Raw genomic sequence first — 15,612 nt, forward strand, 5'->3', positions numbered from 1 at the left:
ATTTAGTGCTCTCATTTTAGGTACATATTCAGTATTTGCTGAAAGATACAATATCAGCACAAGCAGTTAGAGTTAAGATCGACGATTACAGCTTTCACCTTGCATTCACGTCAACCTTTATGGCTTATCTGCAAGCCCAACTAATAGCACAATTCCAACAAACTCTTACTGTTCCGATAGATTCATGAGACAGCTTACCTCCTTGTCATGTGTAAAAAAGATAACAGCCAGCTGCAGAAGCTGCCGCCGCTGCTCAACACGGGTCGCAAAGCTGGTGATTTGGTCTTCCAAATCTTGGGCCACACCACATATTTCATCTGCATTGCATTCCCCCGTCTGTGCCAGCTCTTCTGCAGCTGCCAGCAGCTTCTCCGCATTTGTGTACGTGTTCTGGATAAATGTGTATTAATCAGCACACCTGTTGTTCGACTCCCTTCACCTCTACGACAAAGGGGCCCTGAAGCACCTTACTACAAAGCTGCGACTTGTCTGTCAGGCTTTCCCACTTCCTTTATTCACAGCAAGTGCGCCAAGCTGTAGAGGGACAGGCCCAGTGCAAAATGGGAAATAATGCCTGTAATGCTCAGCCAGTAATGTGCAACAATGCTATGCCTTTTCAATCTTTTTCACTAATACAAGTGCAAATGCACTTCATTTTGTCAAGAAAGCTGACCACTGGCGGCTTTCACTTTTCTATGCAGCAGGATCATTGAAATATTGTGAAGCCACAAAAAGACGCGAAAGGAAGAACAAGAGTGTTTCAGGAGCCCCTTAAGTGTTAAAAAAGAACAAAAAACGCTGTCAACATCACCAACAAGTGCCGCAGTTCCTTAGTCCCTTTATATTGGCTTAAAAATTTATTCAGAACAAATGTTTTATTCCCCTTTACAGACAACAGTCAAACTTCAAAGCATGCAGGACCCAGGCACTGTGCACAAACAGATATCCCGTACCACATGCCAACACACTGCAAGTGCAAATTCCAAGAATCACCTGTAATAAAACATTACTGCACACTCGTGCAGTGCATCTTTTACTGGCGAAAATCAATTGTTCATTTACTGCAGTGACCCCTAGGAACTTTACAAGTCCTGTATAAAATTAGCCATCATGTCATTATGAGACATTCTTTACCAAGTTCTGCAATCCAAATGAATAGAATGACAATCCAAATAAAAGGCACAGCATGGGAATACCAGGAATTAAGTGTGAATTAACTGAGCATAAAAAGAGATGATGCCTGGGCCACAATTTTGTAGCGATTCCTTCTCCGATGATATTCCTTTTCGCACTTTTCGCGCTTTTGTCAGTGGTCAGATCAACGTCCCGCCCGCATTATCAGAGCGATCAGCCAGCCGTGAACGGTGGATGATAAGATGGCATATAATCGAGCGGAAGGCATCGCTACAAAATCGCAGCCCTGCACTTCCCAGACTAGTTCCGAAAGTGCTCCAGGTCACCGCTTGTTTCAGTGGCAAAACATGCGGCACCTGTATCAGGCTTGTTTCAGAAAAATGCAGGCATCACACAGATCTACTCATTCATGGCACTTCCTGCACTTGCAGAGCGGTCCAGGCTTAATACAGGCTGCCCCCCCATCAAACTGTTTCTGCCTTAAAACATATATGGCACAGGACAGCTGTAGATCAGTTCAGCCAATGAACGTTAATTAAATAGATGCAACGGTCACACCCAAATAAACTTCTAGTTAATCCGAGCATAAACAGCACTAGTTTTCCCATTTATCTAGTACTGAAACTGCACTTTCATTTTTACTTGTACCCTACTTTTGTAGCGAAAAAGCAAAAGCATAACCAACTCTAGTACAAGTTCCGAGCAATTGATTTTTCACATTTAGGCGGCAGCTGGAATACAGGGGTCATCATGATGGATATCTCTAGATTTATACCAATATTTTTCAACATGCACTAGAACTTTGCACCCCAAACACATTTTCATTCTTCCCCAAATGGAAAGTAGCCATGGAGGCTGAAAAGTAGATCCATGACAATGTGCTCAGCAGTGCAGTATTGGCATTGGTGATCTAATTAAATAAATGCAAACCCTCGCTAAGCAAACGTGAGCAATAACAGGATGGCACCAATGTTTCCATTCATCATTCAGTTACAACTGGCAGAATGCGACATGTTAGCATAGCAGAAGTACCACTTGCACTCCCAACAGCACTCATAGCATCAATTTCCTTTATGTCAATCTCAGTAGTCTAATTAAATAGTTTTCATTATACAAAGAGCAAAACATGCAACATATCATGTAATGACACCAAAAAGTAGGCTCCCAAAAGTGAAAAATAAATGCATCCTTTCCCACTCCACCACCAGAACCACCACCGCCAGACTGCAAACACCATATTCATTTCCACACATCAAGCAGTAAAAGTTAACCAATACATACATTATCCTGTTAATGAAAAAAAAAAAGGCAGTAGATATAGCAACATGGTAAGTTTTACAATGTACAGAACTGTCATGACAACGGAGGTTACAAACTATCCTACCTGAGCAACATTCTCGAAGTGTTCATGACTCTTCTGCAGAACTCTGGCACGAGCCAAATTCCGCCCTATTCCTGGATTTTTCCGCAGAAAGACCTCTCCGTGCTTTTCCAACCAATCCAAAACCTAAGACCAAACAGCATTTGTTACTTGCATGCACACTTACAAGTACTTTTCAACACACCTATACACCCATAGAGAGAAAGAGGATGAACATATTTTATTGAACCAGTGTTTTGGTAAGCTGCCTGGCTCTTCATACGCGCCTACAAAGAAAACCAAGACCATGCAAATAGCATTGCCACCACTACTTTAGCCCCCCGAGCTAATGCTTCACAAAAACATGAAATTCAAAGTGAAATTATGGGGTTTAACACTTTAAGTGCTGTGGACGAGCCTTACTCAGTTACAATTTCTTTCACAAAAAGTGCCAAGGACAAGTCTAAATCAAAAAAATTGTGGGGTTTTACATGCTGAAACCATGATCTGATTATGAGGCACGCCGCAGTGGGGAACTCCGGATTAATTTTGACCAAGTGGGGTTCTTAAGGATGAGTCTGTCTCATCCACATGTTTGGGAGCTCTTTTCAAGGGACGGTAAGTGGCCGGGCTCATCCAATTCATTTTGACACACTGGTGAGTTCCCTCTTTGGTACCCTATATTGGGCCTACAGACTCCATTTGTCCAGCAGAAATTCTAAGAATAGCGGGAGCCAGTCGAGTGTTGCCGCGCCCGTTGTGAAAGCGCGGCTTTCATTTGATTGAGTCGTCAAGCTCGAAAGATGCTTTGCTCTTTGCTTCTGCATGAAAGCATTGACAGTGACGGCAGTGTTTTTAGTGCTGTAGATGCATCCAATGACTCTGGTGTCACCAACTACAACAATAGTTTTGATATGGCGCAGCAGTTTGGGACACTGCCTCATACCGTGTTTTGAGATCTCTCATACGAAAGCAATGTTCTAATCCTCCATAGCCACACTTCAAAAACTGACTTTTCATATTTTGAAGCCTTTCTCAACAAATGTTTGCTCTAAAATGTACCTGTAACATCAAGCGGTTGTGACATAACTGAACTCCCATCAACTCTGAAATTTCTGGCCAACGGACATGGTTCTTGTTATTTCGTATTTTCAGACACAAGTTGTGAATTGTGTAATATATGTAATTTCGAATCTGCAAAAAGTTTGCTATTCAGATGTGCAATTTAAAATAAAATCATTTTCTGAACGTTTTTTTTTTTTTTTTTCATTTTTTGGGGGCACTTGAAAGGTTAACGTCCCAAAGCAAGAAACATGGGCTATGAGAGACGCCGTATTCGAGAAATCCAGATTAATTTCGACCCCTTGGGGTATTTTTAATGTGCACCTAAAAATAAGTACACAAGTATTTTTGCATTTTGCTCCCACTGCAATGCAGCCGCTGTAACTGAGAATCAAACTTGTGACCTTGTGCTCAGCAGCAGAATACGACAGCCATTGAACCACCGCAGAGAGTCAAAAACATGATATGAAAATTGTAAAAAATAAAAAAATGGTTGTAGTTTCATCTAAAAGCCGAAGCATTGATAGGGATAGCAAAGTATTAGACAACTACACAAAGTAAGGTTTGTAGTGTTATCGGCCAGATAAATTGTAGTAAACATTCAGTTACTAATTAAATTAACAAGCACAGTATCACGCATGCACAAGCAAACATGAACACATTCATGAACAAGAATCTCACTTAATGACCACGAATAATCGCAGTCATAACGCTGGCATGATGAAAGCACAGAAAAATGAGGGTGAATGCTTCTGCTACTCCAAAACTTGAGATTACGCGACCTTTAGCACTAGGCGTGTGGAGAGAGAGCGCACATGCAGCCACCAGCCATCCCAGCGAGCCCAAAGTTTTCACCCGCCGGAGATTGCCAACAAGATAGGGCACAGGTGGCGCATGTGCTCAGCCACGCGGACAGCCATGAACAACCACGGCCGGGCAAGTAGAGGAGACACGCGCTCACCCGCATCCCCTAGCGCACGCTTGATCACACCACATGCTCACCCCCACCCACCCCTCCCCTTCTCTCCCCATCTTGAAATGGTAAAAAATTTAAACAAATTTATATACATAACTTTTACAAAACTTGCATCACCAGCGAAATAATTTTACACAAACTGTAAATCTATCTAGTGGCAAGTACCAAGCACTCCATCTTATGATAATCAGATTGCATTATAGCAAACTGTATTTACAACATAGAATGTCTTAAAGAACAGCCTGCTGTGTCTCAATGTCAGATAACCTTTGTTTTATGAAAATACAAAAACATGTGAATGCACCAAAGATTCATCAGGAATGTGTTTAGGGTATTAATGAGCAATTCAGTGATAACCAGAAAAGACAATGACAACATTGACAGTGACATTTGCCAACACTGAATTATTGCACATAGCTCAACAGAAAGTCTATGAGGACGAACATTGACATCAAAATCATCACTACTTTCTGTGGCTTTCCAAGCGTTTGTGGTGGCTGTGTCTGCTCTTTGTGTCCTGTTCAATTTCCCTGCTGGTAACATTTTTCACAAATCTTTTACCTACAGCATTTAACAGCATTAGCCACAAAAACAATAACATCAAAAACACTATGGTCACTAGCACTCATCACGAGTAGCACCATTTGATGATGCAGTGCTGCATGCCACATAATGATAGGTGCCTTAATAATGGTAGAAACAGCGCAGAATAATATGTTTGAGTATAACAAAAAGCGAATTACACTAAATGTAATAAATTTTTTTATGGCCAATCAAAGCTTGCTTTCGGGATAACTAACACCATGCATAAAAGTAATGATAGCCGCAAAAATCCTCTACGACATGTTCTAAATATGTTAGCAAAATGCTGTGCCAACACACATTTCACCACAAGGTCTTCCATGCATGTCTTAATTTGATTGTCCAGCACTCTACAAATGCCTCTTCTTTAGCTGCCTCTGGCCACAGAAACTACAAAACTTTGGTACTGTTTTGTTCAGAGAATGAAAAAGCTTCTACTGACCAGGGGCCCAGTATAAATCGGTCAACTACATTTTCAGATTTGCCTTAAATGTCCAAAGCTACAGATGATTCAGTTAAGAAGTATCTAGAGCTTACTGCAGCATGAAAGTTATCTTGCCGTGCAGTCAGACCTGAATATAAGACTGTTTTAGCAAAGCATCGCTTACGCTCCACTCCCATTCCACGCACACCGGTGGCTGCATGAACTGTGTTGATTTCGCTTACTTTACAAGCGCATCTCCCAAAGGCACCAGCAACGCGCTCTCAGCTTGGCTGTAAAATGAAGAAACTACGTAGACACACCCTAACGCTCAACACAATCAGTTTCATAGCAGAACGTGGGGAGCATTCTACATTCCGCTGTCGGTATGAGTGTTGTGCACATGCGCATTAGTGCTCCCTCCCGCAAGCATTCTGCAGAACAGCTGAATGCAAATTGTTAACACACACCAGTCTGAGCGGAGCAGACCATAAACGCTCTGCTGAAACAGCCTATAGTGAACATGGATATAAAAAATTATCAAATATAATGAAGTAAATCTAAAATTTGGTTGGCAATATTAAATTGCAATGAGTATTCTGCTGTTCATAACGATACCGAAAATGCAAGATCTGAAACAATATCGATTGCAGCTAAGTGAATATTAGTTCACTCGCAGCTTAAAATATGTATACCGATAGTGCAAGAATGTCACTCGGCAAAGTAACTTGAAGCGGGCAATTTTGGTTGTGCATGCACATTTTGGCTAATGGCTGGGTTTGGCTGGTTGGCTGGAGGCCAGCCAAACCAAGCTAATGTTAAATTACAAATGCGCTTTAGTGTTTGTAATTTAACGTTTGCAAGTCATGTGTAGTCACAGCAGTGTGTTGATGGACGACACAAATTGACAGGAGACTTTTGCCGTTTCATTGAAGGCATCAAGCTTCTGTTTCTTTCACATGGGCTCGATATGAATTTTTTTTTCCCACCAATTTCAGCGTGTACGCTTACAATGAGTATTGGATACCATGAAGGTATTTCTGTTTTGGATACACCTTTATTGCAACAAAGTTAAATTGTACTCAAATATGACTTTCACTCATGGAGGAGGTGTGGAGTAGCCAGGAAGACCCCACCTGACGAACATCCTCTTGGAAGAGACGCAGTGCAAGCCGTTGGTGCAACTTCAGCTTCTTGGTGTGCCACTTGGACTCGAGTGCCCGGTGTTGGCCCAGAATTTCGTGGATCACTGACAGGACGTGCTTGGCCCCTTCCGAGTAGTCGCCAGCCTGGCAGCCCAACAGCAAGCCTTTGCCTTCAGCTGCTCCCTGGAAAATTCAAAATTATTCATGTGTTGCTCACACTCCCTTCGCAGAGCCATGAGTGTGATTATGAGCATGTGACTGTGGCACTAGCCCAAACCGTTCAAAGCTACAACACCAGTGTCATAAAGTAGTAGTAGTAGTAAAACTTTATTATATTCAGAAACCAGACAGGCTCCTACCCCAGTCCCCCAGAGGGGGTAGGGGGTTAAAGACAGAGTTTGTCCAGCAGGGCAACACTCTATTCCAAGGCCCCACAAGCACAAGCCATCCGCTCGGCTCGTTGGATCAGTCGTAGCCGATCTTCCAGGGCCGGGCTAGACAGCAGCACCTCCCATTCGTTCCATGTGCCGTTTGTTTCGTGTTCTGCACACTCCCACGTGATGTGAAAGAGTGTTGGTGTTGCTCCACACCACGGGCATATGTCTCTGTATGCCGTGGGGTAGATCAGGTGGAGTTTGTGCAGATTTATGCAGGTGTTCGTCTGTAATCTTTGCAACAAAATTTAATTTTTCAATCACACTAGTGTGGGAACAAAAATAATGGTACAATTACACAACAATAGATAAAATGTTAGAGGCTTCTCAAAACCTTGCATTCCTGTTCATTATTTCCTCATTTAATAACCGTATGTGACGCGAACAGGAGGTTGCAGACAGAGACAAACATGGTTGCCAGAACTAACTTCCTTGCCTTCCGTCTACTGTCCATCTGTACACCGTTACACTTATCAGTACGTGCAATGTAAAATCATTCCTTGTTTTCTACACATTGTCACTGTGGTAAAAGAATACTAGGATTTGTTTATTTCATAAGCAATAGTATAATTTGCCGAAACATTATAGCACACTACTGCTTCCATAGAATCACACATCCCATCGGGTTTTCAACACTTTCAATGTACAACTTCACAGTTCAACTAATGCTTTTAACCAATCGTCCCCTGCCAGACGGAACCCAGGACTGGAATGACTAACCTAATCACATAGTTACCAAACAAGACACCATCAAATTTAGAATACCACTTTTTATATATTTCAGTGACTGACACATCTTAATACCGTATAGACTCGTGTAACGGCCGCACACATGAAAAGGCCACACTCCCAACTTGGCAGCCCAAAATTTGGGGGAAAAAAAACTTCCAATGGAGAAGCAATCGCGTTCGGTACCCCAACGCCGCAAGCGCGCAGTGGCGAATTCTTGCGCACTGTGTACTTCCGCGTTACACCGTAGCGGCATCTACTATCTAGATGCCATCTAGTAGCGGCCCTTACACAGGAGGTCCCGCGTAAGGGCCACACCTGGTCAAAATTGTGTAAAACAAAGTGCAGCTCTTGCACGAGTTTATTCGGTACATTTTGAATGCAGCATCTAGTTTACGTATAAGTGTTCAAGCATGTTTCTGTTTGACAACCAATAAGCACCAGAATGTGACCACGATTGCATGTCCTAGTGTGTTTCTGTTTTGTCATGCAATATCACCAGAATGTGACGTTTATTGTATTTTACATTCCTTGATGATTGTCCCCCCCCCTCCCCCCACCTCTTCCCACTAATGCAATACCCCTCAATGGGCCCTTGAAGGGAAAATAAATTATGGTGATGATGAATTGAGAGGTAACTTACATGCTTGTGTGCCTCTGTCTTGGATGGATGACAGACCTGAACAAGATGGTCGAGCTGATAGAGCAACTTTTTGCTGGCACTGTGAACCTGTAAAACGAACGGCCCAACACAATTCATGCAGCTGTTGAAGTCGAACATTAGCAGTAATAGTCACTTGCAGAGTGTAACCAAGGCATAGGTTCTTCACGCTGATCTGACCTACGTGGTTACTGTAGTTAGGTCTTTTTAATTCAGAACCAAAAAAAATGTTCATGAAACCAGAAAATATGCTTGAATTATCTTAATGTTGAGTTATCGAATGGACCAAGAAAACTAACGAAAACTTTACCGCATCAATATGCTTATACTTATTGAAGAAATTCATTACTTTCATTTAGATTTTGCACAAGAAAAGCACAGAAACTATGGTTTTCATCATCTCATACAAATGATGAACATTCACAGTAGTAAGGGCCTCGTGACTTTCTCCACAATGCAGCAATGGCAGCAAACCGGACACATGCACCTTTATCATAATAGATGTGTGTCACGACCCAGTAGAAGAATATGCGACCATGATGATAGCAACTATGGTGCTCCACAGGCACATAGCAAACACCGAGTCATGCACAACATAAAATGTGGAAGAAAAAAAAAGCTAAATATATTTTGGTACAGCTCTTGCTCTTGGTTCCTACAGTTCTTGTCGCAAATTTCTTCCTTTCCGAGTGATGGCAGCTCATCATGCTCTGTGCTCACCCAAATTAGAATGTGCATGGCCAAATACATATCAATTAACAAGTTTATGATGCCACTGAATCTTGTTGGGATCAGATGGCAAGTCTGAATTATCCGATTTTTCACAAACTGGGAGTCAAATTAACAAGGTTTTACTGTATTTCCACAGCAAGTCAATGGATTCAGAGATAACTACAAGTTATGGGCATAATATTTGGAATAAGCTTGCTTTGCTTATCAAATTCAAATGAGTTTCTAAATGTAGAATAAATATGGAAGGGACAACACAGCAAATACACATCTCTCAGTACATATGGCATCATATACAGTGGAATCTGTATACAGTGGAATCATATACAGTGGAATCCATTTTCAACCCGTTTCGGATGATACGAATAAACACCGCCCCACCGACGGCCGCGAAAGAGAACAGCGCGCTGTCACGCGCTTTCTCCCTTTCTCTTTTGGTACGGAGGCGCGGACGTGGCGCCGGACAGCACGGAGCCCGCGACTGGGCGTGAAGAGCTTGAAGCGGTGACGCTTTTTTTGCTTTTCCCCACGCAGGCGTGGGGAAGCACAGCCGTCTATCGCTTCAACGGAAACTGAGCAGCGTAAGCACAGCGCTTACAAAGGTCAGAGCCATGTGGAGATCGCTTTCAAGATACGGTGCGAGCGATAACACTGACAGCAGGCACAGGCGCAAAGTACACTCGACCACAAAATATTGCCGGGAGCACGAGCGCGTGGCGAAGCGGTCATCCTCTCCTAGTGGTGCATCCCTAGTGTCGAGACCGATGCTCTCGCGCATGCGCGTCCTTCCGTGACGGCAAGCACGCATGTTTCCACGCTTGTTCCTTGCGCGCCGACGATATCCCAGTGTCGCCGCGAGGTGCCCCTCTTGCGATTGGCACTGTGGTGGCTTCGACGGGCAAAACTTAGCTGATGTAACGGAAATAGGTTCATTTTCATCTTGCCTGTCACTTTCTATAGAGCGCCTTTTCTGCCACGCTCTTCTGTGGGAGAACACCCCGTTCGTAAAAAGAAAAAGAACGGAGATTGGCCACGAAAAGGCGCAGCGCAGAAACAAGAACTGCGGTGTTGCGTTTGCGACCGGGAGATCCGCGCTCGTGACGCGACAAAAAGCGGCCACAGCTACGCACGCCAGCTCACTGTTCACATAGTTATGCCCATCGAAGCCTCCACCTCGCGACTACACTCGCATATCACCGGCGCTTTGAGCAAGCCTGCATGTTCCCGCACGGGAACATGCACGCTTGCAGTCACGGAGGGACGCGCATTCGTGCAAGCGTCGGTCTCGACACCAGGGCTGCGCCGCTAGAAGGAGAGGAGGACCGCTTCGCCACACACTCGCCCCCCCCCCCCCCCCACAATATTTTATGGCCAAGTGTATAAGAACGCATTTGTTGGCAGACTAGAAGCCGCCCCCCCCTCTCTCCCTCCCGCGCTGCCTTCCCGCTTTGCTCCTCTCGCGTGGGAGATTGCGTCGCCAGTTAGCCTTGCACCCGGTTGCAAGATACCACTTACACCGTGCAAGATACGCATTTGGTGCCGCAGCACAGCGTCGCCCCCTTTCCCTCCCATACCTTTCGCACGACGGAAGTCGGCTATGCGTTCGCTCTCCGTGAAGGCGCGCGTCCCCCGCGCACTTTCACTCGCACATACGGCGCGCGGCGACAATTTTATCGCCCTTGGACTCATGCTGCACGTCTCCGCATCGCCCTCGTTGATCTCCTCACCCATTGTTGGGCGCACCTTGTTGAGAAGCGTGCTCGCTACCGCCCTAGTCGGCTAGATTTTCCCGCGGAAGCAGAATTATAACCGGTTTTTCATCTCACGCGGCTGCACTCTAAGCGGTATGCATATACATGGAGTTTTATTGGAGGGTAAACGGGAGTCGGAAAAGGCCGTGTTGTAGCCAGTTCTGCACTATAAACGGTAACGTTATAAGTGGTCTGTACTGTAAATGCTCTTTACGTGCGTGTGCCTGAGTGAGTTCACCTCTGACTCTTTAATTTAGCTAGGTTTCATTGTGTTTCGATGATACGAATTTCGGCTAATACGACTACTTTTCGTAACCCCGTGAGATTCGTATCATCGGGATTCCACTGTACAACAGTACGTCTAGTGCTTATTGTTAATTCTGCGAGTATGGCAAGCTCCTATTGATCAAACAAAACTTGTTTTTACATAAACATAAATCTGCAGACAGCCTAAACATCAGGTACAGTGAAACCTGAATATACTGAACCCGGGTATATCAAATTACTGTTTATATCGAACATTTGTAACAACTCCTTGGAAATCCCATGCAAAAGTATAGCACTGTACTATACTATGCATATATCGAACTCCCATTCACCGCCACATTTAATTATTGAACGCTGTGCCGCGCTGTGCCCCTGCAAGTGTGCTTCGCCTAACAAGACTGCGATCACCTTTCACATCACTTCTCATGTCATCAGAAATATTCATGTTGATGAAAGGGAACTGCTTTGGCAGATGCCGTCAAGGCATTGAATATGAAAGGTAGTAGAACTCCCATTCACCGCCACATTTAATTATTGAACGCTGTGCCCCTGCAAGTGTGCTTCGCCTAACAAGACTGCGATCACCTTTCACATCACTTCTCATGTCATCAGAAATATTCATGTTGATGAAAGGGAACTGCTTTGGCACATGCCGTCAAGACATTGAATATGAAAGGTAGTAGTAGATGCCACGGAAGAAAAATTAGCAAGGTGTATGCCTCAAAATACGAAGGGCTCATGCAGCAAGGGTTTATTTGCACTCCATAATGCCAAATTTGCTTTAGTAATCTTCACAGTGTTACACCCATGTAATGCAATTAAGCATACTCATAGCGAAAGAAACTAACTGCAGTGCAGTGAAGCATACTGCCTGCGGCCGTTCATTATCGGAAAGAGGATCGCCACGCTGCTTCCTGATCGCAAAAGGCCTCTCAGTCCGATACATGTGTTCTACAAGAAATGGATGGCACTCGGATGTTTTCAATGAGTGGCTCTGGGCATGCAATCGGTAAATTCCCACTTTTCAGATTCTCAAGAGACTGTCTGAGACGTGCGGAGTTTTCAGATAGGCATATTTTATATTTCGAATTATTGATATATCAAACTATTTCGCAATCATCTTCGAGTTCGATATAACTGGGTTCAATTGATCCATAGTACAGCCACTTAATAATGAATTGGATCAAAGTAACCAAAGACTGTTTTGCACAACCAATTTTTCTGTGCAGCAGCAATGCCATTCAGTGGCAGAAAAGTATCACTAAGAACATTAATTGCAAGAATATCTAGGCATTTCTGGCTGAATAGGCTGAGACGGGAGACGTAAATCCTAGCATGTATGGGTCTTGCCTAGGGGTGTTCAAATGGCGACATTTTTTTTTATATTAAACAAATATTTGAAAAATGAGAAAAAAAAAAGAAAGAAGGCTGGCTTCTACTTTTAAAGAAAATATACAGAATATTGCCTCGTTTCTAAAGAAAAGAAAAGAACACATCACTTCAGTGATGCCAATATAGTGTCATATTGTAGTGGCGGTGAAGAAGCAGACCGTAGTGAAAACTGTGGGCAAAAAAAAATTATTATTTATTGTGCACACCTGTGCCCAGAAGTGCAAGTGGCAATGCACAATGATAGCAGCGAGTGCAGTCGGCGATCGGTGAAATCTGATCTGCGGGTCAAGCGCGTCGACTTTTATACATGACTTTTGGAAGGTTTCAGTGCAAACACTGATGCCCACTTGCTTTCCAGAGAGTACTGCACAATTTGTGTTGCGCATACAATGTAGGGTCGTGGGAGTATTCAAAATTTCCGAATAACAAATAAAATAGTGTCCTATTCAATTCGGTCTTTGAATCAAATATTCGAAAATGCGAATATTTTTTTAATCCTTTTCGAATATTTCAAAACTTAAAGTGTGCCAAAATAAACATAAAATTGGAGCAAAAGCATGGTAAATTCCCCCCCCCCCCCCCCCCCCCCCCCGTAGGCATAGTATACAGACATAAAACAGGAGAACTTGTGTAGTGCAGCAGGCTAGTATGTCACAAAGGTAGCCATACTTTACAGGCTGTATAGCAATCATTCGCACTCTCTGAAGAGCCCTGTGCATGCAAAGAAACGACTTGTTTGCTCATAATGCTCCATTTCTGCTTTTAATAAACAACGTTTCGTAGCCTACTGTATACCTGCCAACCTCAAGACGTTCGAATTCGTAAACTCGCGACCGGGAGGGGGGGGGAGGCACGGGAATTCTGCCAAGGAGTACGACTTCAAACACACTTGAAAGTACTGATAGAGTCTAGTACTGATGAGGCTTCGAGCACGCCATCATACTTTGCAGCCGCTACGGCTACGAAACACCAGAGTGCCGGAGTCGCACTGCGCCCAATGCAGCAGCACGTCGCACAAAAAAAAAAAGCGAGGCCCACAAAACAGGTCATACTCGCGACCAAAGCCTAGTGAAGGTGACAGGCGAGACGACAAGCCACAGCCTCCAATACAGAAACAGTGCCTGCCGCATCGACCCGAAATCGCTGTCGTCTCTGGGGGCATTGAAGTAACGACAACCAGTGACTTACGGCCGTCGTCAGGACGTCCAACGACCTGATGACAAAGGCAACGTCACAGAGTGAAAAATGTCCTTACTCTGCAGACAATAAAGGTTACGGCGCTACCCCCATCTCCTATGTAAGTGGCGCCCCCGCCCACCAGCAACAATGTGACTTTATTAGGAATTAAAATATTTTGCGAATATAACCACTTTTCCGTAAAAATTGAGCCGACATTCATAAAATCGAAAGACGGGTCCAAATTCGTACACTTTAGGGAAAATTTGGAAGAGTTGGCAGGTATGCTACTATGTATTGACAGAAACTTGCTAACTTTAAGAATACTGGAATGTGAACATCATTTATATTATAACTGTGATAATGGCTATTCATTATTCTAAAACTATTCGAAAAGTATTTGATATTCAATTTGATTCGCTTCTGGCACTATTTGTTCCGTATTTGATTCGGTCTCAAAACTCACTAATCACACACCCCTATACAATCTGATTACACAAGGTTCTGTGACCTACAACAGACAACGAATAGAACCAGCAATAGCATTTGAGAAGCTTCAGATACAGAAAGGCGCATCTTGCACTGAGTGATAACATTGCAACAAAAATTGGCTCGTTGTAAAAAAATGTTCGTCGAAAACAAAAACAATTCATACACGTGTCAATAGTAAGGGCCACCAAGGAAACAAGACAATACTTCACATGAATTGAGATAATGAAGCAGTAGGCAGCATAAAAATGAAATATCCTTGAGCAAGTAACCACAAGATAGCACACTGAAAAAAAAAAAAAATGCTGGCACTGTACATTTCCTCAGAAACCAGCACGCACTATGTACAGCAATGGTGCCTGTGCCTCTTGAAGCACAGCCCTTTTGTTTTTATACCAAAGCACTATGCATTTTTTACAGAATTAAAATATCTTCAAAGCAGTAGCTAACAAGTATATGCATTAATGCTGTGTCTTGCCCTTTCAGGTCTATTGCAGAACAAGGAATGGTTCTATATGCTGTGAGAACAGTCGTGTGACTTGCTAGCTGCCCAAGACCGTTCTGACGGCCGTGTCGTTCCTCCACGTTTGTCATGAACCACCATCTTTATTTTCACTGCCTTCCAGCATGGCATATCTGTGTACCCCCTTGACCTTAGAAAAGAAGGGTGCTACAAATAAAGGCATTGCTCCAGCATTATAACTGTAAACAGGCAGTTAGCACGAGCGTTACTGGCTGGAGTATATCCATTAGACAAGGACTAATATCTGTAAATATTAAAAACTTCCAAACAACAGTAGAGTATTTCTCCAATCCCTGATTTCCAAGACCCATGCTTCCTTTTAACCAAAACATCAGCAACAAGAGAAACAAATGAGCCGAGCACCAGATCACTTACCTCGGTATAAGCTTGGCACATGGCTTCATAGAGGGACTGGTGTTTATGGATTAGCTCTTCCAAGTCAGCAACTTCACGTGGAATACTGGATATTTCACTAGACTTGCTCCAAGATGGCACATTTGCCAAATACTAGAGAAAACAAAAAGCAGTGAAACAGGCACAATACAAGTTACAACAGCCTTTGTGACAAGTATGTAGTCCTCCAATAACAGAAACAAGGATATCCATAAAACTAAGGGAGATGAATACGATTCCCCTATGTGCACTATTCTATATGTATTTATATTAAAAAATGAAAGATATTAATCATAAGCCATGGTACGTGAATATGAATTAATTGTTCATAATTCACATCAAACAAATTTGTGCATTCGAATTATTCGAACGTTCACTGTTTGATTTG

At 43.3% G+C, this 15,612-nt stretch overlaps 1 protein-coding gene across 3 annotated transcripts in view; it reads right to left on the minus strand.

Annotated features, from left to right (window-relative positions):
- The window catches only part of LOC119461783 (triple functional domain protein), a 215,628-nt gene that overhangs the window by 185,386 nt on the left and 14,630 nt on the right, over positions 1-15,612 (minus strand). For all 3 annotated transcript variants that reach the window (XM_049667188.1, XM_049667182.1, XM_049667194.1), the window contains exons 11-15: positions 15,207-15,338; positions 8,487-8,573; positions 6,672-6,863; positions 2,519-2,641; positions 199-390 (exon numbers count right to left, since the gene is read on the minus strand). In XM_049667188.1, coding sequence (XP_049523145.1) covers positions 199-390; positions 2,519-2,641; positions 6,672-6,863; positions 8,487-8,573; positions 15,207-15,338 — 726 coding nt within the window. The remainder of the gene's footprint in view (positions 1-198; positions 391-2,518; positions 2,642-6,671; positions 6,864-8,486; positions 8,574-15,206; positions 15,339-15,612) is intronic.

This window comes from Dermacentor silvarum, chromosome 1, assembly GCF_013339745.2.
Source record: "Dermacentor silvarum isolate Dsil-2018 chromosome 1, BIME_Dsil_1.4, whole genome shotgun sequence".
Lineage (NCBI taxonomy): Eukaryota > Metazoa > Arthropoda > Arachnida > Ixodida > Ixodidae > Dermacentor > Dermacentor silvarum.